This window comes from Hetaerina americana, unplaced genomic scaffold, assembly GCF_022747635.1.
Source record: "Hetaerina americana unplaced genomic scaffold, ioHetAmer1.1.p SCAF_7, whole genome shotgun sequence".
Lineage (NCBI taxonomy): Eukaryota > Metazoa > Arthropoda > Insecta > Odonata > Calopterygidae > Hetaerina > Hetaerina americana.
The window spans coordinates 61,356,842-61,383,497 of NW_027287316.1; the positions used below are offsets into that span (position 1 = coordinate 61,356,842).

The 26,656-nt window shown below is 32.8% G+C and overlaps 1 protein-coding gene across 1 annotated transcript in view; it reads right to left on the minus strand.

The window, feature by feature from the left end:
* Positions 1–26,656, minus strand: part of trol (terribly reduced optic lobes) — a 703,100-nt gene that overhangs the window by 142,045 nt on the left and 534,399 nt on the right. Inside the window, exons 9-16 of the mRNA XM_071594907.1 lie at positions 26,021–26,128; positions 23,949–24,062; positions 21,974–22,093; positions 18,027–18,137; positions 8,957–9,079; positions 7,523–7,642; positions 2,758–2,871; positions 284–394 (exon numbers count right to left, since the gene is read on the minus strand). Coding sequence (XP_071451008.1) covers positions 284–394; positions 2,758–2,871; positions 7,523–7,642; positions 8,957–9,079; positions 18,027–18,137; positions 21,974–22,093; positions 23,949–24,062; positions 26,021–26,128 — 921 coding nt within the window. The remainder of the gene's footprint in view (positions 1–283; positions 395–2,757; positions 2,872–7,522; positions 7,643–8,956; positions 9,080–18,026; positions 18,138–21,973; positions 22,094–23,948; positions 24,063–26,020; positions 26,129–26,656) is intronic.

Below are 26,656 nucleotides of genomic sequence, written 5' to 3' on the forward strand. Positions count from 1 at the left end.
AATCCTTTCATTTTTATGCCTGAAAATAAATTGTTTGTCAGCATATACTCATAAAAAGCAAGCAAAATGACAAATGAATTGTTATTTTGCAAATAAGTGAAAACAATGGAATTAACTAATGACATGTCATTCAAATGTTACATATAATTGAACCCGGTTATAAAGACTGAGAAACATTTGTTTTATCAATCGCTTGTTTGGAATCAGGAAAGTAGTCACAAATGTTATTTTGGGATGCTCTGCATACTAATTGAAAGATTCATCTAAGTATTTTAGTACATACCACACTCATGTTCATCTGAGCCATCACGGCAATCTCGATTTCCATCACATCGTTTATCTCCTGTTAGACATATCCCTTCGGGGCAGAGAAATTCTCCTGGTGGGCAAGTGCCTTAATTATGCCCAGTGGTGAAATTTGCAAGGGAAGCAAAAGCAATAAAGCGATGAAAACAAGTACTAAATACACAAAGAGTACAAAAAATGACACAACAAAAATATATGAAGAAAAGACAATAGCCATACATATACTATGCGGAGATAGGCACACTGAACAGACTTAAAATGACAACACAAAAGAACACATAAAACACAAATTCATACTTTAACATGTTGAACTGCAAAGACCTACCACAGTAATTATTAATCTGCCGGTTGTTTTTGATAGGGGAGAGTAGAGATCACCCTGATCTAAGCTCTAGGGAAATAAAAACTTTGGGCAAGAGAATTAAAATCTTTTTATGTGTCACCTGAAGTTTCCCTAATATTTAAGTGAAAATTTAAGGTATTTCCCTATGCTATTACTAAACATTATTTGTTTTGCCTATTGCATATTCCTTGTATGACTTTCACAATTTACAAAGAGTTTTATGATGGCATGATTAAACAATATAATAAATTGATCGCTCATTGCTGGCAAAATAATTTTTCACACTGTGAAAAATTATGCTAAATATCAGTTTATTTTTAAAACCTGAAAAATAAAGAATTCATTTTAGCTTTCATGAAAAATGTGTAATCTTAAGTATTTTGAATAATTTGCAACAATTATAACTTATATTTTAAAGTTCAGAAATGTGGTGATAGTTTGTGTCCATCCGAAACCTACCTTCAAGGTAGAATTCCAATATTAATAATAATTTTACCCAAACTTTATTTGAAATTTGAACAATGCGAGTGTATTTTGATTCATTCGATACAATTTGAAGTGCTTCTGACTTTGTTTATCTTGTTAACTTGTCATGATGTGGCTCTGTTGTGAGCTTACTTTCTCACATATATTTTACAAAGTGCTCAAGCTGTTCCATGTAAATCTGCAAATGGTTGTGCTCTAAATAACAGATATTAATAACCACACAACAATCTGATATGACCGAGTCAAGACACACTTGAACGGGATGAATTATTTTTGTTTCCTCAATCCCTTTAGCCAACTTTTTACTGATTTAACCAACAAAAATTTGGTTCTTTTCCCAAATGTTTTGAATTTGAATATGTACTTCTGGTGAATAATCTTTTTAGCAGTGATGTTGAAAATGATTTATTACCCCCATTGTACTATGGTGGGCAAGATCATGTCAGCAAAATTAGAGAGATTAAGCGTAGAACAGATAGATTTAAGATGTCATTTTTTACATGAATGATAAGGAATCAGAATAAAATTGTCTGATCATGGCAGGGGTCATATTCAGGTCAAAATTAGTCTGGTGTGTATTCACCACCTGTTACACACCCTAGTGGTGGCTTGCCGGGTGCTAAAATATCTAAATAAGCATTTATCACTGCGTAGGCTACAAAACTGAGATTAGTCAAGCTATGGTTTTGATTTTTGCCAGGACCTGCACGTGTAACATACGCATGAAACTCTCTCATTGCCCTAAGGAATGAAATCCCAATCAGAGATTCCTGGTTTACGCCATATTCCTTCTCATTGCATCAACTCGGCCTGTTCCCAGATTTTTCCTAAATTATCGAAGGTATTGAATAATGCCAGACGTTTGCCTGATTTCCAAATTCAATAGCCATCCTCAGGAAACAAGAATAACAATGCACTCCAAACAAACAATCAGATGTACTAACTAAAACTGTTAGTCAAATAAATCAATGTCATAAACACATCAATTGAAAATCAATTAATCACATGTGACATGCCTTGGTGAAACTGTATAATTGTGGATAATATACTTTGTGCTGAAATTTTTATTTTTTAATTAAATGAAATTTTTTGCCATTTTACATAAATCACTCTGAAATGTTTTTTTTCAATTATAAAACAAGAAATTTCATTTAACATAAATTATCAATGTGTAATGTACTCTCAAACATGTACCTGATTTTTAATTCCAATTAAACTGGCAACAAAATTCAAACACAAATATTTTCCTCTGTTGGAGATTTTGAGTTTTGCCAGCATTCGTTCATTGCACATACGGCATTTATAAAAGATACATTTTATTATCTTTTTGGCATCTCCATTATCTAATTTTGTATATTTAAACATGACACTAAAACTAAAACAATTTTGATCAATAACCCTAGCTATATTTGTAACCAGTATTTCAGTTACATAATTAGTTAATAAATATTTCTTTGCTCCAATTATTAAGAAAAATACTTGACAAATTTTTACCTTGTATTTTAGAAAAAAATATTTGTTTGCAGTCAACTAAAGTATACAGAAAAAAACACTAAGGACAAAACTATTTCAAGAAAACAAATATGCTGGCACATGCTAAAGCATACAGACATGCAACTCACCACAGTCACGTTCATCAACTCCATCACTACAGTCAAATATTCCATCACATTTCTTTGACTTTTTCAAACACCTGCGACCATCACAAACGAACTCATCAGGTCCACACTGAGCATCTTTGATAAAGTAAAATAAGACATGTCAAAGTACATTTACTTCATTCATAAAATGAACATAAAAAAAGACTGAAATTACCTATTAAACTTGATTAATTATCGCTCTATTTTATCTAAGGCGCAAAAAGATCACTCATTAAAAATATGAGTTTTTTTCAAGTTCAAAGAAGATTGTTTACTCTACAGGAATATACGAATACTCATATTCCTAAAACATAAGTAATATATGAGTGTGAAGAAAGACTGTCCAGTAACCAAATTTGAAATATTAACTTTTCTCATAGGAAGGATGTTCAATAAGTGACTGATTTACAATAATTCACAAATGATGTAAGAGCATGTGCATTTCACAATTTATTATTTTCTAAGCCATTTTGACTGCTACTAATAACCACTTTTTGATGACTCAATGATTTTTCATCAGGGCCAAACTAAAAATATTGCAAAGGCTCCTTTGAAAGTAGTTTCTTAACTTAAGTGAGTGGTCACTGGATATATTATAAAATATGAATAATTGTAATTTTCCACAGTGATTTATTTCTTACAATGAATGTATTTCAATGCCAATGGAAGTTTTAAAAGTATTCAGTGATGTAGCTTGTACCTTCTCACTAAGCAAAGCAAGGAAAAGGTATAAAAATGTCATTTAAAAATATGCACCAACCCACTGTACTCTATCAATGAGTATTTTGAGCTGGACTTAGAAATGTATTGTTGTCCATTCTTTACTAGCTAGCCATCTTGTTATATCATTGTAGTATTTTCCACATGGATCTCTCCGTGACATGGATGAATAAAGACAGGGAAATGTTATGATCACATAGGCCGGATGAGAGGAAATTTTAATATTGGGATTGAAGAATATGCGCAAGAAGTGGAATTCCATGCATTGTCATCAATTATGACAAAGGAACTGTTTGAGTCTTCAAATTTCATCAAATTTGTCACTGAAATTCTTCATTTTAAATCTAAAGGCTGCATGTTCAATATGGCAGAATAGTTGAAATAATGTAGCAGAATAAGGGAAACCTTTGAATGAATTGGTATTTGCTCATTATTCTCCCCCGATTGGCACAAATCCTGAGCGATGACTAACACCATTTCTACCCACACCATTCCAATTCTAATCTTTCTCACCTCTACTCACTTACCCACTCCCATTAACCCCAATACTTTGGGCATACTGGGAGTGGGTACATCCAATATGGACTTTCAAATGTAAATTTTCTTTAAACTTGTTTTGTACCTGATGATGATGGACTGGCACTGAAACGCTTTGTATGAAATAAATTGCTCTCGAAGCACACCAAAATGACAATTAAATGTTCAAAAAATAATTTAAGAAAATCAGTTATCACATTAGAGCCAAAATTGTCATCTTGATTTCTTTTGCATATCAATCCAAGTTTCTGATTTAAATAGGAATAATGGATTGCTTTTGATAACAGGGATTGCACATTAGTACTATAATTCATCTTTTGGATGAGCTATTTAATTCAGGATTCAGAGAGTTCAGTAGTAAAGTAAATATTCAAAATGTACATACACACATTTTCAAGTCCTCTAAAAAATGCATAAATGTATATTATTGGCATATAGGAACACATGGAACTTTTTATAAAATACATTTAGGCAGATAATAGAAAAAGAAACCTCTTAAATAGTCACAAAGGGAGAGATATGAGAATTGTGAGAAAAGAGGTAACAAATTAAAAATGATTACATAACACTTTCAGACAATAATCCTTGAACTAGTTCCTAAACCATTTTCATCCTTTCTTCTACATTCTGAATTACTACATCTGAAAGACATGGAATCAATGCATTTAATATAAAAGTAATAATTTTCTTGCATTGATGCTAACCATATTTATTTTGATTAAAATATAAAGGTATATACTATGCACTGCAAACACTTTGTATGGACTGCATACATTCTGTAAAATAATAAATGTTAATTCTGGGATTGGCCTAAAATGTGTATGGATTGTGCAGTTTGTGACACTGTCAACTTAAGATATCATAAATATTGCAAATACAATCTAATAAGCTGCTTTAAGGCCAAATATCTTATAAACAATGTTGTTCTTTTAGAGCTATCCCAACAGGTTTTATAATGTTTTATCAGCAATGCTATTTTAAATTATTTTTATCTTCCATGTAATCATACTGATATGGCAACTGAATTTCTGCCTCCAATTTTTGTTCAAATATCTCATGTATCACAGAGGAGGAGTTTTCATACATAATATTTTGATTTTAATATTTTTATTGCATGAAAACATTACTAGGGAGACAATTGAGAACAGCAAGGCTGGAATTAAGAATATCAGATCTTATGTCATAATTCTTCACAGTTCTCACAAGCTGTGAGTGGCGACCTCTCAAATATACCACTTCCTTGAAATGTTTCCACACTCATAAAAGACTTTGAATCCCATTTTTAAGCATTGTCTGATTCCAACTATTTATTGTAAAATAAAGGGGGATGCTTCCATAAACATGAATTTGAGCTTGGTACTATTGAGTAACTTGTGATTAATCAGTATTAAGTACCATGCCATCCTATGATATGACTAATATAATATGAATCAACTAGGTATCACACAAAACCATGAATTTTTAGAAAAAAGGAATAAATTAGCACTCTTCTTTTGGAAAAGAGCAAATTTGTTCCTCATAATGATGAACTTCCACTATATCTCGCCTGAATCTGTTGAATATAAAATGAATAAAGTAAATCTATAAAAATTAAATCTCAAATCTACCTAAACAAGGATTTTTTCATTGTTCTCCATGCTCCATGCATTATGTATATCAAAATGATCACAGAGGAAGAATGTGAGCAAACAGTCAGAATTATATTCTTAATTTCATGAAAATAATCAATCAATAAAAACCAGTGCACGTATTTATGCATGGAGCCAAACTACTAATTTGATGACATACTACCTTGATCAAAAAGTTCCCGGAATAACCACCGTGTGGCGCTCCCATCGTTCCGATTTGAGTTCTGTTTTTTTTTGTTAAATTGGTACATCTGTTGTTGATATTCCCTTTAAATCTTAGTGTCATAACTTGACATTTGCAAAAGTTACGGTCGGTTTTCGGTATGTCCATCAGTGCTTCCTGCGATTTTTCCATTACTTCCTCTCGGCTGCTAAAACGCGTTCCCCGTAATGGTTTTTTAACTCGATTGAACAGAAAGAAGTCACAGGAAGCCAAATCAGGTGAATTCGGTGGCTGTTGGATGGTATTTGTTGCATTTTTCGTCAAAAAATTACGAATAATGATAGCACTGTGCGACGGTGCGTTATCATGGTGCAAAATCCACGAGTTTTCTGCCCACATTTCTGGTCTCTTTCGGCGAATTGCTTCACGCAAACGTCTCATAACGCCCAAATAATACTCTTTGTTTACTGTCTGGCCTTCTGGCAAAAATTCATGATGCACTTCACCGTTGTAATCCATGAAAACCGTCAGCATTGCCTTCTTTTTTGACTGAAAACGACGTGGTTTTTTTGGTCTCGGCTCATTTGGTGAACGCCATTCACTTGCCTGATGTCTGGATTGCGTGTCGTACTCATAAACCCACGTCTCGTCTCCAGTAATGATCCTTTTGATGAATGTGGGATCGGATTCAGCCTCGCAAATCATGTCTTTTGCGACGTCAACACGGTCTCTTTTTTGCATGAAATTGAGGTCTCTTGGCACCAACTTTGCTGCTACACGACGGAAACCCAAATCATTAACCACAATGTCTTGGGCGGATCCATAGGCAATGTTCAAGTCCTCCGCTATTTCTCTGATGGTTAATTTGCGGTTATTGACCAACATTTCTTTTACTTTATCAATTTTTTCACCGACTTTCGATGTCGATGGTCTGCCACTGCGTTCATCATCTTCGATTGACTCACGACCACTTCTGAACCGCTCGTGCCACTGGTAAACGACCGTTTTTTTAGAGAATCGTTGCCGAAACACTTTTCCAACATTTCCAACGTCCGTGCGCCACTAAATCCGTTTTTTACGCAAAATTTAATACAAGTTCGTTGTTGCAAATTTAAATCCATTTCTGAAATTGTAAAAAATCGCCAACACACACAGAGATAGATGTACTCTTGGCTACGTAACTTTTGCAAATGTCAAGTTATGACACTAAGATTTAAAGGGAATATCAACAACAGATGTACCAATTTAACAAAAAAAACAGAACTCAAATCGGAACGATGGGAGCGCCACACGGTGGTTATTCCGGGAACTTTTTGATCAAGGTAGTATTTCAAGTTCGATGACTGATAAGTAAAGGAAGCTATGTCACGATATTGTTGATTAAGCTTTGAATTCTTTTCCACTACTATGCTATATTTGAATTGTTGAAATTTTTTTGCACTAGTACTTCATGCAATGCTGGAATTAATTGGCCTCTTAATGCTAAAGATCAGAGTGTTCTACTGATTAACAGCCTTTTATCTGGTGAGATACCACTGAAATATTTTAATATACGAGTCTAGTTCATAAAACGGTTATTATAAATCTAGAACATCTTTTTTTTTAGGAAAATAGATTTTAAATAAAAATACAAAAAATATGAAATTATTAAAATAAATATTCTAAAAATAAAAAATCAAAAGTGAAAATTAAAACACACCAACACTATCACAATCCTCCTCATCCTCATTATGCTTACAATCAGGAATTGAATCACAACGGAATTCTTTTTTAATGCAAGACCCATCTTTGCACCGGAATTCATCTGCTAAACAATTGTCTGCAAGATATAAAAAAGCAGTGAAGCCACAACATACAAGAGAAAAGAAGCACAGCACAACACAAACATCCATGCACAACTATACATAACCATGAAATTTTAAGAATATAGGGTGGCTATAAGTCTGAATTATTTGAAAATCAATGGAAAGTATCCATACTTCATTCCACTAACTTCTTCATCAGAAAAATTAAATCATGTACAAACACAATTTTTTATTTTTTATCCGATTTTTGTATCAGCACATAAATACCTAACATTTCTAAAAATAAATAACTATGCATTCATGCCAATTATTGCAAAATGATAAGACTTTCCACAATCTACAAAGTAACAAGTCGTATATTCATTCAAATGAATAAATTGAACTATTCTTGAATTATGGATGATCAAAAAAGAGACTATATTATTTTAGCTCATGCAAAACTAAATTGTAGGAAAATATCTTGAAAATAATGTGATTCATAAAGTGAAGAATGTCACACAGCTTTACTAACTCAAATTTTGCTGGTGGGATATTAGTGCAAAAGCAAATTTCACACAATTTCATTATGATTAAGGGGCAATTATTAAGAGACAAAAGAGACTGTTATAACATTTGATCAAAAAACTCCTTGACTTAGCTGATCAATCTCAAAAAGAGAATTAGATGCTTTTTTACACAATTTTTCATCAAAAGCATCAAAATGATGTAATACCTTTTCCTATCTATAAGGCAGTTTTTACTTCAATTGTTTGTAGCCTTTTTCATTTTTGCCATTGCTCAGTTGACAGACTATCGAGCTATTGCTCAGTCGACAGACTTTACAGCCATTATACAGGGTGTGGCAAAATAACCTTTTTTCAAAGCAAATTGAATTGAAAAATGGAAGTTATGTTGCCGCACACTGTATGAACAGAAACATTTAAATGACAATTCAGTACAATGACACAGGCAGAACATGATGATGAAATGTGACTGGCAACAGAATAGGTCATATTTTAAAGGCTCATCTGAAAGTTTTAGAAAGCAACATGAAATAACACTTTTGAACCAAAGCAATAAGCTGTGTATTCTGCCCCTAATTTGGACATGAAAAAATCAAGTGTCCACTAAAACACCATTTAAATTATAGTTTAATTTTTCAATTTTAAATACTAATTATTATGCCAAAACTGATTAAAAATTACTATTCCAACAAATAAGGGGGGATGTAATTTACAGTGGTGTTAAAATTGTGTTATTAAGCACTACAACAAAAAGATGGAAATTATAAGAGTTAGTATATATTATAGGAATTGGAATAGATAAGTTGGGAACTCAAACAAACATACCACAGTTAACCTCATCAACCCCAGTCGGACAGTTGATAATCCCATCACAATGTTGTGACATGGGAATGCAGCTGCCGTCACTACATGTATAGTCGGTTTCAGGACAAGGAGCAAGAGAACCTCCTAGCAGAATTGGTAGTGAAGCATAAATTTAAATATGTACAAAATTATACACAAATCATAGTAAGCATAACAAGTTATATTAGCAGAGTACAGACAGAGCTTAATCAACAGCCAATAAAATATCTTGAAATGAACTGCAGTAACTGCAGTTTTACTTTGCCAAACAATAAACTAAGGTTAATGTCAGCTCCAGAATTCATCCTGGGAAAATAAGTCATATTTTTTAATATAAATCTAAGAATTTTAATAGCTCATAACATAGAATATAAACCTAAGAATTTTAATAGCTCATAAAATAGAATTAAAAGTGCAACAGCATTAAGCTCAATTCTCCTTAAGCCTGCAAAAAAATTCAAGTCCAGTTACAGAAACAATACACTTAAAAGCCAAATCAAGCATTTGTTGTTAGAATGTGGCAGAAGTCACAAATCCTCTAGAGTCGCAGCCTAAAAATAAAGCATTGCAATAATATATTATTATTTGGTTAATTAATACAGAAGTCCGGATGAAAATAAACAGTTAAAATGAATTTTCAATGCCATAACCTACAGGATTATTTATTAATACCATCCACCTGCCTGTAAATCAACTAGGATGTAATACAATATTTAGGATTATCAAAATATTCACTGTCCTTATCAATGAATTTGAAATAGTTTTAAACACTGCACGGAGAACCAAACACAATGAAATACCTTATCTATTATATTAGATGATATAGAAATAGCAGTTTTGTGCCTGCAATGGTAGAATAAAATTAAATACATCTGAGTGAAATTAATGAATCTGAATGAAAATACCTTTCATGGCTAATTACTGCAGCATAGAGCAGGTATGCAAGCTTTACATATAAATCAATTCAGTTTCCATAGTCCAGATAACATATTTACACCTAACCTATGTTTAGTGGACGAAGCTCAGGCTTAAGTATATAATATAAAAATTTATTAAAGCATGTATATATGATTATGAAATAATACCATAAAAATAATGTTAAATACGAATCCTTTTTTGATGAAAATTCATTATGTAATATAGGATAGCGATATGTGCAGATATATTAGTATTGTTTAGTTGAAATTATAATTAGGTTAATGTACCTTTCCTACTAGGATCATTACAAATTTCAGGTCTTTCATCAGATCCATCCTCGCAGTCAATTTCATTGTCACACAAATGTTCTTCAGGTATACAATTCCCATTATAGCACATCCAATCATCATCAAGACACTCTCCATTTGGTTGAAATGGTGGAATAACACCTAATTCATGCAAAATAAATAATTCATGCAATGATAATAATAAAAAAGCATGGTTAATAGAACTTGATATGCACATAAGAAACTAAACGCCACCAAAGTCCATGCAGCTATACACATTCTTTGTAAACACAAGAAAACATTTTTCAGTCATGTGTCGACTCAGATTTTTATTAGGTTATGCATAAATACATGTAACTGGAAGAAAACAAATTGCAATTGCAAATTTCTACCATGGGAATTGCTATAATTTCATGAAGTACTTAAAAAACCTCCATTCTGACAGCTCTAAATATAAGGGTGAATATATTACATGTATTTATGCATGCAAGGTTCTGACTACCATGCACTGTTGGGATAGAATCTATTGGGTTAAATAAAGATTTCTGAAATTGAATGCGTAAGCACCTGTGTCATCAGTACATTAAAAAAATTTCCCATCAATTGGAACATCATATTGCAGAGGTTAGAGAACTGGGCTACTGATCAGGGGCTTTGGTTCTATTCAGGGTGACAAGATTGTGCACCCTCAGCTTCACCTGAGCTGTGTGATTTGCAGAGAAACAATTCCTGGTAAACCACAAGTGACACGCGTAAAGTAACTGACTATTCTACCCAGATTTGTCAATTTCACATTCTATTGCACTTATTATTTGGTAGGCTCCACATTCAGCTATCAAAAAAATCCTTGGGTTCATTACTGTGGTTTTCTTATAGGAACCTGGAATGATCATTAAATGAAGGAGACACTTTTACATAATTCACACCTGTAACTGAATAACACTTGAATTTTATTGTTAATTGTCATTCATTTTGAAAAAAGTAGACCGGGAAGGAATATTTATTGATCATCACATAATATAATGAGCAGGTAACTTCAGAGAAAAAAGGGAGAATAACAAATACATTGCTGAACTCAAATTTCATAGCCAGACTGATTATATCACTAAAATTCAAAACTAACTGATCTAGATGAAATTCATTTTGAATATACAGTCAAAATAAATTTCATCAATGACATTTTTGATAATTTTAGAATTGAAATGTTCCATCCCTCATTACATCTTCTACACATTCTTTGAGGAATCACAACCAGGGAGCACTGAATACTGTGGGCAGCTTTGAACCCCACATTTTTATTTACTGGCAAGGATATCCAGATCATACCCAAACTGGCATTCACTTTTATTTATCTGCTATACTTACAACATTTTGGGTGAATATTGTTCAGTGAATGAAGTTTAAAAATGGCCAAATCCAAAATCTTTGAAGTTTAATACTTATTTTTTTTTCAGAAATAGCATAAACTGGGCATGAAAAAGACCTCAGAGCAATATCACATGCTTACAAAAGTGTTGAAAATAAAACTTCACTCTTAAGTAGAGCACTAGCACTATCCAAGTTCTACATAGGTGTTTTCACATTTTGCTCACTCCATGATTACCATTTTCATAATTATATCTATTTTTATAGATGCTTTAAAATTTTACCAAGAGAATATGCTAAACATGTTGCCAACGAAATCCCAGTTTTCAACCCGAAGATTTGATTAACAGATGGAGGTAGAGCTCACCTAGTTATAAGGCTAAATGTGAAATTCAAACATGGTAGAGGAGGTCCTTTCCTTGGGCCACATTTAATTTCTCAGGAAGATCTACGAGGGTCATCCGGAAAGTAGTACCCGTTCGTGCCGCATGAAGTGCTGACGACGCGAGTAGCCGCTGGACGAGGTCAGATAGCTTCAGTGGCTTGTCTGCCTTCTCTGAGCCAAGTTGCGTGACGCTAGCATTGCCTGTGTTGTTTCTGTGATTGTTTACAATGTTTAAAAAAATTGAGAACGCCGCCAGTTGTGAAGTGAGGGCAGTGATTAAATTCCTCAATGCAAGAAACGTTCGCCCATGTGATATTCATCGCCAATTAAAGGAGGTGTATGGAGACAATGTAATGGACGAGTCGTCTGTTCGGCGGTGGTGTCGCAACTTCAACATGGGGAGGGGGAACACACACGACGATGAGCGTTCGGGGAGACCGTCTGTCATTACAGACCAACTGGTGAGCTCAGTTGACGAATTCGTGAGGAACGATCGGCGCGTCACAATTGATGACATCTGTGAGCATTTTCCCAATGTTTCTCAAACAATTGTTCATGAAATTGTTAAACACCATCTGCATTATGCAAAAATTTGTGCAAGATGGGTCCCTCGCGTATCTCAATGAGCTGGCGGCGAAGGACTATGCAGCAGGAATACAGAAACTTGTCACACGTTATGACAAATGCCTTAATTTGCTTGGAGATTATGTTGAGAAGTAGTTTAAAGTATCCTCTTTCAAATAAAATTTTTTATGTTTGTTAATATTTACTTTTGTATTTTTATTTCACGAACGGGTACTACTTTCCGGATGACCCTCGTAGTACCCAAAAATCATACAGCTTGGGAGAGACGGAGGGTGCCCAGATGCATCTCCAGAAATCAAACCTGTACCTTCCAGTCAGTACTTCAACACTCTACCCACTAGACTAACACACCCAATTCTAAACACATTATACAGGCTTTAAGTATCTGTGATATACGGTTCTGCTATCTTATAGTTTGATTTAGTCTCCAAAAGAGTCATGAGAGGCACAAGAGAAATGATAGCCTTATTCAGAGAATTAGGAAGATTATTTCATGCATTAAAAAATTAATGTTTAAACTGACTGTGGATTCCTATCCATTTATTCTTTCTCCCATTTGTCTACACCAATCATAAACAATATTCCCTTTTTCTCTTCCTGATTACTTCCTAAAGCTTGTAGTGATTTAAGTGGAAGATTTTTAAATACTTAAATATAAAATAAATGCTGATCTATTGTACGCTAAAAATATGTATCTATTATAAATTTATTTGAACTTATTAAATCAGCAATTGATCGTAAGGTTTTTATTTCATACTCACAGTGACTTCCTAAGATGAAAGATTGATTAAAAGCTCAAAATTTCAATTTCAAAGGAGTAACAAATATTAAAGAAGAGTAAATTATGAGTACAATTGAGTGAAATTTAACAATACTATTTTCTCCACAACAATTACCTTCTAATGGTCCTTTCACATACTAAACTATTCTTTCCTACCTTTCTCAGATTTTCATCCTTTCCTAGATTTAGATCACCAAACTTAAATTATGTAAAACTGTTAGGCTTAAAGTCAGATTCTCAATATGGTGGGATTTCAATTCCTTTGAACAGTAAATGCAATGTAGAGATTCAATCATTAAGAGCGTTTGTCAACATAATTTGTAAAAAAAAGTAGTAATTCTCATTTTCATTACAGCATGTTAAACATCTCCCTCTCCCTGAATTAAATAAATGACATTTCCTCAGAGCATCAGCCCGTGATGCTCTCCTGCTTTCCAATTCCATTTAACGATACTATACAAAGAAATTCCTAACAACTAATTCTGTAAATGCTTCAGAATTATGACCGTGTATGTTCAATTATGCTGGAATTCCTATCTGAAGAAATGAATGACTTTTTCAAACAAGTAAGCCATTGGTAAAATAAAATCAAAGAAAAGAAGAAACTAATTAAGAAAAAAATTAATTCTAGAAACCAGCAACAAAAAAAGAGAAAAGTGGAAAAATTGAAGTGTTACAAGAACAAAAGCAAAATTTGTTCTAGACAAGAATTCAAAATATAAGCATTGTCAAATTCTCTCTTATGCTCCATGTGCAGTTTTCTTAAACCTAAATGTGAACAGCAGGTTTCTTTCATCAAAATAAAATGAACTTCTTAGTTACTTTCATTTATGAACTTATAAAACAATGCTGCCAGCCCAGTCAACAACAATGTTTCATACTACTGATGACTCAATTAAAACCATTTCAAAAGATAGATATTTATAGAATCATGACCAAAATCAAATTTTTTGTTGAATTTTATGCAAATTGAACATTTATGATACTTTATATCCACAATCATATCTGTGCATAGAGTTCAGTACCTATGCATAAAAACTAAGCTCCAAGACCTCAAAACCTGGTGTACAAGGTCTGTTAAAAAAGTATTGCGAATTTTGAATTTCTGCAGGTTACATATTTTTGATTTTTGAAACATTATGTATGGCACTTATGTCTCTCCCTTATGCCGAAAATTTCGACCATTTTGAATGTTCCATTAATTTTTGACAGCTGTTTTCCTGGGATGTTTTGGCTTGTCTTCGATTTTTGCCTGTTCCAAAAAATGGATCAAAGAATCTGTATCAAATTTTGTGTGAAAAATGAAATGAAGGGCACGGATGCATTCCGAATGTTGACTGTGGCATATGGAGAAGCTACCTTGGACCAAAGCAATGTGTATTGGTGGTACTAAATGTTCTCAGAGGGCCAAGATGATGTGAACGATGAAGAGCGTACCAGATGCTCAAGCACGCCAACAACAGACATTGATGAAGTGAAGAAAACAGTGCTGGCCAATCGTCGAATCACTGTTAAAGAAGTTGCTCAGGACCTAAACATATCGACTGGCTCATACCAATTGATTTTTACCACTGATTTTGGCATGGCATGGGTCGCCGCGAAATTCGTACCAAAATTGCTCCATTTCAATAAAAAACAGCAACGCATTAACATTGCTAATGAGGTGTTGGACTCTGTTCGCAACAACCCAAATTTGCTCCAGAGGGTCATAATGGGTGACAAATCATGGGTGTATGGTTATGACGTGGAAACTAAGGCTCAATCATTCCAAGTTTGGCCGAATGTGAAAGTTTTGCTTACAGTTTCCTTCAATTGCAGGGGCGTGGTGCATCATGAATTCTTGCCACAGGGTAGAATGGTAATTAAGAAATGCAGCCCAGCAAGTTATGTGCAATTTTTGCGATTTGGGAAGAACAAAAATTGGCTTTGGCACCATGAAAACGCCCCTGCTCACACATCATTACTTGTGTGCGAGTTTTTGGCCAAAAACAACACACTAATGATTCTGCAGCCACCGTATTCCCCAGATGTGACCCCAGTGACTTTTTCTTGTCCTCGAAACTGAAGAAACATGAAAAGACAACGCTATGCAACGATTGACAAGATAAAAACTGTATCAAAGGAGGAGCTGAACAAGATCACAAAAAATGATTATTTGAAGTGCTTCGAGGATTGGGAAAAACGTTAGTAAAAGTCTATAATATCTAATGGGGATTAATTTGAATGAGGCAAAATAGATATTCATGAATGAATAAATAATTTTTGAAAAAACACAAAAGTCGTGATACTTTTTGAACAGATCTCGTAGATGTTACCCAAACTTACAAGGCATTACTCCATCATTATTAATTCCATTCTCATTTGGAGAAAATTGATTATCATTTAAATCTCCATGCTCAGGTAATATAACATGCTTTAGTGCTGACTTTATTCCAGATTTCAAGGATAGCTTAGATTAGTAACAAAGCTATTTTATCTAGGTATGCATTGATCAGTTAAGCACAGGATACGCTAAATATGCATGCTCTAGCACAAAATTATGAAATTCCACAATACTCTGATTGAAAGAGCTACCAGGATCATATACTGAGTTGGCAGTACTTTCAATGAAATGGTGTAGGCAATGAGTCAATCGTAAGAAAAAGGTCCCAAGATGAAGTTTCCACCGAAGAGAAATATTTTCAAACCTGGTTCAAAGTATTTTGAAAATTTCCAAATATTTTTCAATATAAAAAGTAGGTTCATTTGGTTTCTCTACCCAACAAGATTCACATTCTGATCGTGAAAATCTCCATAACCTCATATTGCATCAAATCTTTGGCCAGATTTGGCCCCAGTATCTACACTTGAAAAAATGGCTTTTGGCAGATAGGGTGGAATAAGATTCATGTTGAATGAGGAGATCATCACCAACACATATGCCTATTTCTAGGACCTTCTAAAATCCAACTCTTTGGATGGCTCATAAAAGTTGGAGAAATGCTTGGAAAAGTGCATGCAGCTAAAAAAAGGTTGTTGAAAATTGTAAAAAAAATAGTTGACTATATTTTTCCCAAGGGATTATTGAACAACCCACGTAAGATGACAATAATACATCAAAATCATCATCTTCTGAAGGAAGCACATATAAATATCATAGTCTAACTTTGAACCAAGCCTGAGAATATTTCTCATTGAACAATACATTATTCTACTCTTAATTCACTATTTAAGCCAAAACAAAAAACAAACTTGCATACCCAGCCCTATAATGTTCAAACAAAAGTTCTAGAATGAGGGCAATTGAAACTCATAGGTAACAATGCAATTCCTTAAATACCTCTGCCAAAGTACTGAAAAAACATTTTTTTAAATAATGAACAGCGTAATAAGACACCTAGTAGTCAATAATTCTTCAGGTTCTAAAATTTTTTTGGATCATTCAGCGGGAGAAAGAATTATTACAAACACCCATGTAGAAGAAGATGATTAGTTGAAGCTTTTTTCAACTAATATCTGTGGTGGCATCTGTACAATAATGTATAACGATGAGTGTAAAATCTCTGAGATATAAGGCACTCATAAGCAATTTTACATTTCCAGCTACTGTTTTAGTGGTAACATAATCACAATAAAGAGGTAAGCGTTGAAAAGGTTACAGACAATCACTTTTTTTAGTAATCATGTTGTTTCCCCTAGTATTATTTCTGAACAAAACAATGAATATGAGACTGGAACTCCTGAGAAGCAAAATTTAAATTGAATGGGATGTAAATAAAATTATGAAGATGCTTACAGTTGATTACAATGATATGATTTCTATAGATATAACTTAAGCCAACGACATCTCTAAAATGATGGCTATAACCAGTGGTACTGCAGAGGCAATGAAAGTCATCAGAGGTTTAGTTGGACAAGTCATCCTATATCTTCTGGACTACTGAAATTTACGTTTTTTGACTGAAAAAGATTCTCTTTATTGCACAGGCATGTGACCATGTGGCTTTTATGAAATGAAAAACAATCAGAAACATAAATATGCAATGCAATAGGCAAAGAAAATATTACATTTTGCCATGAACCTATAAATAGATGGAACTTTATGCTAATCAAATGCAAAATATTGAGCTTTTTGTTAGATGTTGGCGAAATTAAAAAAATGGCTAGACTTTAATATGAATCAATATAATAGTTACCTGATAAGAGTGATCAATATTCTGTTTTGACAATTGAGCAATTATCTTGTATATATCAAATAAAAATAACATTTAGCTCTAAAGAAGAAAAATAGGCATGCTTTTTAATAAGTCGAAAAATAATAAATATCTTATACAATTAACACCACTAATGTTATAAGTTTATAGAGAACTACTAAATTGATTTCTCAAAAGAATAATAGGGAAAATTTGAATAAAAATGACCAGCTTCCCTCGTTACTGGCTATATACTACTTGCATGTGAAGAGAAAACAGAAAAAAATATAAATAGTAAGTAAAATATGGAGTAAAAACTGAACATATGACAATGCAACAATTTCAGAGTGTAAAAATCATTCGCCTTGACTGGGATCCCAGTCAAGGCGAATGATTTTTACACTCTGAAATTGTTGCATTGAAATGCACATTAGCGGATGACTCCATTAAAAGTTACTGTTGCGGCATCTCCCGCAGTTTCTTTGGAATTTGAACATATGACGACAAGTGCAAATATCAGTGCATATATTAGAATGTAGAATGGAATGAGGTAACTCACCGCATCTTTTCTCATCACTGTTGTCTCCACAGTCATTCTTCCCATCACAGTGATGTCTCAGATTTATACATCTGCCATCATTGCATTGGAACTCAGATTCAGCACAAGATGCTAAAAGTTATCAGATAAAAAATTAATTAGTATACATTAAGATATTATTAATTACATAGTTATTTAACTAATGAAAGTACTCTCTTAAAAAATAAAAAAACACTAAGTCCAACATTTTTTTGCCACTTTAAGATAGGTTTTCTCACTGCTCCTTCACAATAGCAATTCTTACCATTACCTGGGAAATTTCTTTTCCAGGAATATAAATTATGGATCTGGCCTGTAACCATCTAATGGCACAATGCTCTGAATTAACTACCTCAAAGCAGCATGGAATTTATATTCATATCGCACCTGTTTTAATGCTGATTATTCTCATAAGGAAATAGGATATACATTTACAGGATTCTAATTAAAGGCTTAGTAACCTCATAGTAATATTATGGTCCATAATAGGTCATTGGACAATCCATGAAAAGTCCAGAAAAAGTGATTTCATCTCCAGATGCTCAAGAGAGTAGGGGCTACAACTTATCAAATTAATGGTCACATGAAGACATTTTTCAAAATTCTGCGGAGCAACTAAAACAAAGAGGAGGTTTTAAAAATTAAAAACACCACTAAATCTCTCAGAGAATATATGTACCTATGGCATGTGACTACATCAGAAGTGCCATCACTATAGGAGTCATAGGTCAGTTCACTCACGTATAAAAACTATACATATATCCGCCATTCTACTTAGGGTTATATGAATACTAATGGTTCACAAAAATGCAGGCAAACTTCTGTAAACCAAGTGGTAATAACAAATTTCAGTTGTAAAAAAATTTAAAACGATTACATTTTTGAAATACAATTATTATAATTAGTAGACATGAAAATATCCATGGAAAATGTTTTCAATTCTAAATTTAATGAAGATATGTCATTGGATGACCATGAATTTGCCATTGATTTTATTTAAAAAATATTAACCAATATTGAATGGTTTTTTTAAGTAAAGTGTAATTAGACAATTAAGTTATTATGAAATTTTGATTGAAGGCTAACTCATTTTCTTTCAGGAATTTGTAGTTCTAGCAAGACAAGAAAAGAGAATGATTTTTTCTTCTTGAATTGAAACAAGCCTGACATGTGAATTACTAATCAGAAGATCAACTTTTATTGCTCATTCAGGAAATATTTACTTCAGCCTTAAACCATGCCAGGAATTAAAATGAAAGCATGCCACAGTTTACAATTTATGGTCTCTAACATTGTGTATTTTATGATATCTAATATGATGATATACATTTTGCATGAAAATTCAAGCAGAATGAAAGCACCATACACTCTCATGTCTCTGCCTACAGCAACTGCAGCCCTTTAGAAAATAAAATTAGCAAGTTAACTTAAAACTCAACCAATATTATCTGGAGAACCAGGTGAACTGTAGCACCCAAAATAAATAAAAATTAGCTGAAGCGGTTAAACCCAATACGCAAATAGTAATTCTATTTTTCTCAGAAAATAAAAGTACTGAAGCACTAAAAGAGGATCCTTGAGGAACGTGAATCAGAGCGAACAGTTTTCCTGCTATTTTAGAAGTGAATAAAAATTTAAGTAACATAAAAGATGATATATACATCAGTAATTAGTTATCAAACCATGCACATAAAATATGAAACCAAGTACATTACATAAATAGATTAATTATATACCAACCTGATTGGGAGAAATTATATTATGTAATATTATTTTATGCTACTAGATCATTAAACAATTACAATATGGGCAAGTGAATAATTATTCAAATTAAATTAGGAGTTCTTAAAATAATTAAATTGAAAGTATAACATTTACAGCTAGTCAATGATTATGGTGAATAATGATAAAACAAACCAAACCCAAAATGTACTTTAATAAGTGAAAAAGCATTACAAAAATTGAGGTAAAAATAAACATTTCCCAAGTATGAACGAACAACAAAAAGAGATATGTATACATTAAAACAGCACAGTTTCTTTACTGCATCATTCTGTGAGCATGCCTAGGTTAGGATACACCATTCCATTTTCCATGGTGTTTTTTTTAAAACTTTTCATTTACATCTATTGTTGTTCAACCCGCAAACTGCCAAATCATATGGCAAGAGGTGATGCATAACTGGAAAGGATGGTGAATCAGGAATTTGATTGATTCATGCAAGACAGATATGTAGAGATTGACCTGAAGAAGATCTCAGCAAGGTTTTCATCGAATGTATTGAAAAAAAATGACTGTTTGGAGTCATAATTTACCAGAATAAAGTTCCTCAAATTACTTCGGCATACGTATAGTTTGAATAATGTCGCTCTTTTTACAGCAACAGACAATGTGATATTCTCTTTTTCATCATGGCCTGACCAAGAATCAAACATATTTAAATAAAGCATTGAGGGGAAGTTTAAGGTAATATTTTGAAATTAAAAGAGGCACAAACTCAATGATACTCATTTTTCCAAGAATGCAAGTGCATGCAATACAGCCAATGCTTTGCCAAATTATCAATTGTATTTGAGAGCCTAGAGTTAAACTACCATGAAATTTGGCTAATACAGTATATTAAGCCAGTAAAAAATCATAATACCATATGATGTTTATTTTAGTTACAAGTGAACAGAGGGGAGTCAATATTTATCCGGTTTATCCTCAATTCCTTACATATTTAAAAATGTTTTAAATATGATGATCAATTTTTATGCGACTCTTAAAGTGGTAGAATATAATGCACCATATTTGAAATATATTTTCTGATAGTTCAGCATACTGGAAATTTAAAACTCTAACTCTCACTGAAACTATGAATAGGAGACAAGAATCACCAATGTGGATATTAAAAACACTAGCTTTAATTTAAGGTTAATCAGCTGTTTCTATTAAAAAATTCAAAAACTGAGACAGAATGACTTGGTCTTGTTCCACATTTTAAAGCAAGCCTTGCCATTAGCTGGGCAAACAATTCTTTCAGTAAGCCTCACAATTTGCTGAACACACTATCTCATTGGTAAAATAGTGATTTTATACCATTCTGTAATATATTGTTCCAAAACATCTGAATTTTAAAACAATTTAATGTTAAAGTCATGAAAAAATTAGATTATAATAAATTACTTGTTATATAAATTTAGAATGCTCATTCAGCACTGATTACAAGTAAAAAATTTCCTAATTGGATTTCTAGATTCACTACATTTACCAGGCTAGCAGCATGACTTTGTAGTGGCGGTAATGAATTGAGCAAATAAGAGTGTGACTATGTTGATTTCTACTTAGAGTATACATGAACTTGGCCAATTTTAGTGAGTGGAACGGATTCATTTTTCAGGAAACAAATAGGGGAATAATGTAATTGTATTAATAGCCCATTTTTCAAAAAAATATAATACATATACTTTTTAAATTGAAAGATGAATATCTATTGGAAAAATTTAATCATTTCAAGAAACTTGAAATTCTATTGAGTGCACAGAACCACCAATCTCTCATGATCATACATTGAAGTCCAATATTTGCCATAATTACTTTTTCTAACTTGAATAATGAAATCTAAAATTGAGTTTTGGATTTAAAAGCCATTCTAATTGAAATGTCTAAAACTATAAAATACCACATTGTAAGTTTATTTGAACTAAAACAGAACCTGAAAACAGCAACAATTGAAATTTAAATGACATTAAAACCTGAGAAAAATCAACTTGAGTTGGAAAGCATGGAATAGAATATAAGTGTGCACTATTTCTGTAACTTTCAGCATCCACCAATGAGGTAATTTCAGCTTAAGTGGTAGTGTGCAAGTAATTGTCTACTGTCAAGAAAGAATATTTGTCAAATAGATGTATGGTTTAAATGTGAGTTACTGTGTAGAAACCTACCGCAATTTAGCTCATCTTCTCCTGACAAACATTCTGGAATGTTATTGCACCTTTGGGCAATATTTAGGCATAAACCATCATTGCAGGCAAATTCGTCTGGTTGGCATTGTTGTCGTCGATCTACATTGCAGCAAATAAAAGCGAATGTATAAGGATAAATAATTAATCAATGAATGTGACATGTAAATAATTTATACCAATAAAAACTCCAAAATAAATGCTCCAAAATTAGACTATATAAAAAATAATGATGCTTCAATGGAGTGGCTTCATATTAGTACTTAAATTTAAAATCAAATGTGTGAAGAAAAAACCTAGATTAGCAGCTTGACTTTGAAATCTGAGAAGGTGCACAAATTGTACCTTCAAAGGTATCAATTTTAAATTAAGGGATAAAAAGTGTAGTATGGAAAATAATTCTGAGAAAGAATCTGGAAAAACACTTTACACTGACAATTGCAAGAGTTTAAATGAAATGGCATAAGTGTGGTGATCCAAAATGATCAAACCATTTGACATCACCAGGTTTTACAACAATTTAAGTGGCTTCCCACTCATGTGTAACATTAAGTTACGCCATTCATCCACACAAAATTTCCCTAAATATGCATCTTCAATATTTTCAGGTCCTAAGTTCCACTTCCAATTTCTCTGGTTATTATCAATGACACATGAATACTTCTTTCACTTGATTTTGCCATGGCACCCTATGTATTTCCAAAAAAACTTTCAATTCATTTGACAGAAAGTATAAAATAGTAGATTACAACAGGATTCTTATTTCTTTCCTGGTCATTGAACTACTTTGGCAGAAAGAATTTTTTCAGAGAAGAATTAGCTATGGAAGAATCAAGTGACTGACAACTCTTTACAAACTGCCTCTGTGAGACATCAATAGAATATACTTATTTTTTACATAGTAAACTCAAATAAGTATATACTTTATTATCTTGGAGATTCAAAAATGATTAATAACAATAATTATACATGATATTGCTCCTTAATATTGTGGACATTACATTTAAGCTATATATTATGTTTGACCCATGCCATCAATAGTGCTTAAAATTATGACCTATGGATTAGTGGATGTAGACCTGTTTAACCTATGCTCATGGGTTGACTGAACACAGAGTTAGAATAGAGCTAACCTGGCAGGTAATCATACACCTTCAGAAAAATTATAAATCAGTGGAACAATTCCATCAATGTTATTTATCACAAGCAAAGGATTTAATCCCATCCAATTTAAGTTATTGAAGGTTTCTGCATACCCTTTCCCAAAATTTAGATGTGTGTATTCCCTTTACTTTAGCTATGTTTACTGCCACAAAACAGTCACTGTCAAAACAATTCTAAATTACAATGAGATGAATCAAGAGAGAGCATGATGAAGAATTTACTAAATGTAAATTAATTCATTTTTAATGTTTCATAATGCATTTTCATAAAACCTTTCATCAAAACTTCCTTTTATTGATGCAATTGCATATATTGTAATTGAGCACTTGCATTAGCAGCTGACAGGTTAAATATTTCCATCTCCCAGGTCAAAATGATTCTTTTCAATCATTTCTGATGATTATATGTATTCTTTATACTTGCTCTACTATCATGATAAAAATAAAAATACTACTAATGCAACCAGCAATTCAAATCAACAGCCTCATTTTCCTGAGCAAATATTTTGTACAATGCAACATTTTAAAGCCATTTCTAAAAACTTCAGTATTACATGGATAGTTCATAACAACATTCAAAAATATGAATGAAAATCTACCTAATATATAGTATAACATATACAATAATAGACATTCATTAAAAGAGTACATATTTGAAAGTAAAAGAATACAGTACATATTATTTAAAGTTTAAGTGTGCAAGTGTATATTTGTAAGTACTAGTTGAGAAGGTTCTTTGTTTCATCTGTAAAGCAATTATTTTATTAAGGTATTTGTTTGAAGAATATTCTTACCGCAGTTTTCCTCATCAGAGTGGTCAGAGCAATCATAATGTGAATTGCAGCGAAGTTCTCCATGTATACATTGTCCATTTCGACAACTGAACTCAAAAGGTGTACAGGCACTCACTGAAATTTAGTGCATTATAAATGAAACTCTAATTAAATATTACTCAAAATGCATTTTGTTTAATGTCAGCTAACTACTGAAGATGCAAGTTTCACAGATGACCAAGTAGAAATATACTTATTCGGATGGTGATCAGCCTTATATCTAGCTATATGAAGCTGTTTTTGTTGCTCAATGTGCACTTCAGTGAACCAGCTTATGTGCTAATATTAGTAAATATAAATTAAGAACATGCCATTGCTGAAAACAAATGTGCTGATCCCAAATTAATTTTATCATTAATTAATACAATGGGGCAAGCAAAAATAAATACTGAAGCATGCTGTGTAGCCCAGGATGAATATTTACATTACTCCTAGCAATTCTCCAAATATTCCCTTTATTTACATTGAAATAAGCCATGCAAAAACTCAAAAATCTTTCAGACACATTCCCGTTCGATTTGAGGATAATGCCCATTTCATTTTTGTTAAAAAATAATCCAGGAATGATAGCAGCTCTTCACTATTATATAACATCAGAGCTTTAACTATCAAAAGATATTATGATAGGAATAATCGCACTCCTATGCTGCCCAGCATTCTCAATGAGTTTTGTGACCTCTCCATCATTAAGTATATACATATCCACAGTAATTTAGGCAAAAATCGACCGCAAAAATTTTCTAACTTTGGTTTTGAAACTAATATGATAAACTGTAACACACATAATTTATTAATTTTCCTTAGATAATAAATTTAAATGTATTGACATACAGAATCGTAACTGCATAATCAGGCCAATGTGTTCAGTCATCAACTGGACATTTAAACCGTATGTACGTAGCATTTACAATGTGGTGATAGTGAGTAGTTTCAGGCGTGATGTGGTGGAATTTGAACATAATAAATAAAAAATAGTATCAATTTTCCACTAGATGATCTAGTGGAAAATTGTTACAATATTTTCTTCATTGCAGTGATATTAATATATAGCTCCTTATGAAATCATAAAAATGCTTTCATAGAAGTGTTCAGAGTGCTGGTTCTGATGGGAAGATGTCATCCCATTAGAAAACAATAAGTTTTACCTACTACTTGTGAATGGGGTCTATGAGATGTAACTAAGGAAGCTAGATTGGGAGGTTGAAAGAAATAATATTTCAGTAGTCATACCACCATCGTGGACAGAAGAACGACAAGCTCAGGGTGAATGTGAGAAGCAGTTACAAGGAGAGAGGTGTTAGGGAATCTTGATGTTGGTGGGATGGGAATGGTGCATAAACTTCAATCCCTCACATAAAAGGCTTAGAATCTCTCAACTCCCTACACCACATACTCAACTTTATCTTCTGCATGGCAGAATTAATGTTGACAAAAAATGCCTGTACTTTCAATATGAATTTTTCCTTTCCTTTAAAAGGGACCAGCATGGTTAACTATTCGGCCCCCACTTAAGACTAACTTGCCATGGGTCACTTCGAAATATTTTCTTCTGAAACCAAGATCTCAAACCACTCTTCTGGGCTCAATTCACTGATAATATCTTCCATTTCGACCTCATGGACGTGAAAATCTATCCTCTTTTAATGCAAATCTCTATTTTTCCTTTTCATTGTCTTTTACTTAATTTTACTTTCACCTATGAGAATCTTTTGTAAACAGTAAGCATGCTGTGTAAGTCTAAATAACCATCTCTGTCACGAAGGGTAAATGACACTACATGCATATAATTACTAAGCATAAGGCTTCTCAGTGGTCACTATCTGATTTCAAATTTTGTACTGGTTTTTAAGGTAACCCATTATCAGTATTCCTCACCCCAGTTAATTACTTGGTTACTATACTAACACCACTGTCATTCCTGGATTTCTTTGCTATCCCAATGGCATTCGACTTCATAAAATATTTGTTTATATGTAATATGTACATATGTTTTAGACAGATTTATGATTAAGTCAGTAAGATTGAGTGCATACAGCAATTCCTTTCATCACTGCGATCGTTGCAATCAATGACCCTGTTGCACTGACGCTCACGTTCAATACAGACTCCATTGTCACATCGAAAATCACCCGAGGGACATGCTGCAAAAATGAAAACAAACAAATGAGTCTTGAACATGCAATGATATCCCCACCGCAATAACATACTTCCTCATGAGTAATCCTTTCTGCATTCTGGAGGTAAGTTCCAGCATGGCCAACAAAATTATTCAAGAGAACTTCAAAAAGGGTTAAAGCATTAAATATCCAAGGGTACTTAAAAATGATATCATGGCTCGATTAGGTTTCCACTTGGGTTCAAGATGTGCAGGCAGTAAACATAAAAATCAAATTCAAAACACAATGAAAATATTTACAGTGAACATGAAATGTGAAATATTTGTGTGAGATTCATGCAGTGCTACAATACCCTCAATTCCCAATTTTACAAAATACAGCATATGTAGGCGAGTTTGAATCCATTAAAGGTTTGATTCCTCCTAAAAATATCTTACACAATCCACAAGGAGTGCATTGTATGTGCATTTCAGTGAAAACTACTCTACAACAAAAAAATATGAGTGTTGAACTTTGCTGGTGATAAAACTAATAAAAAGCAGTATAAGAAGT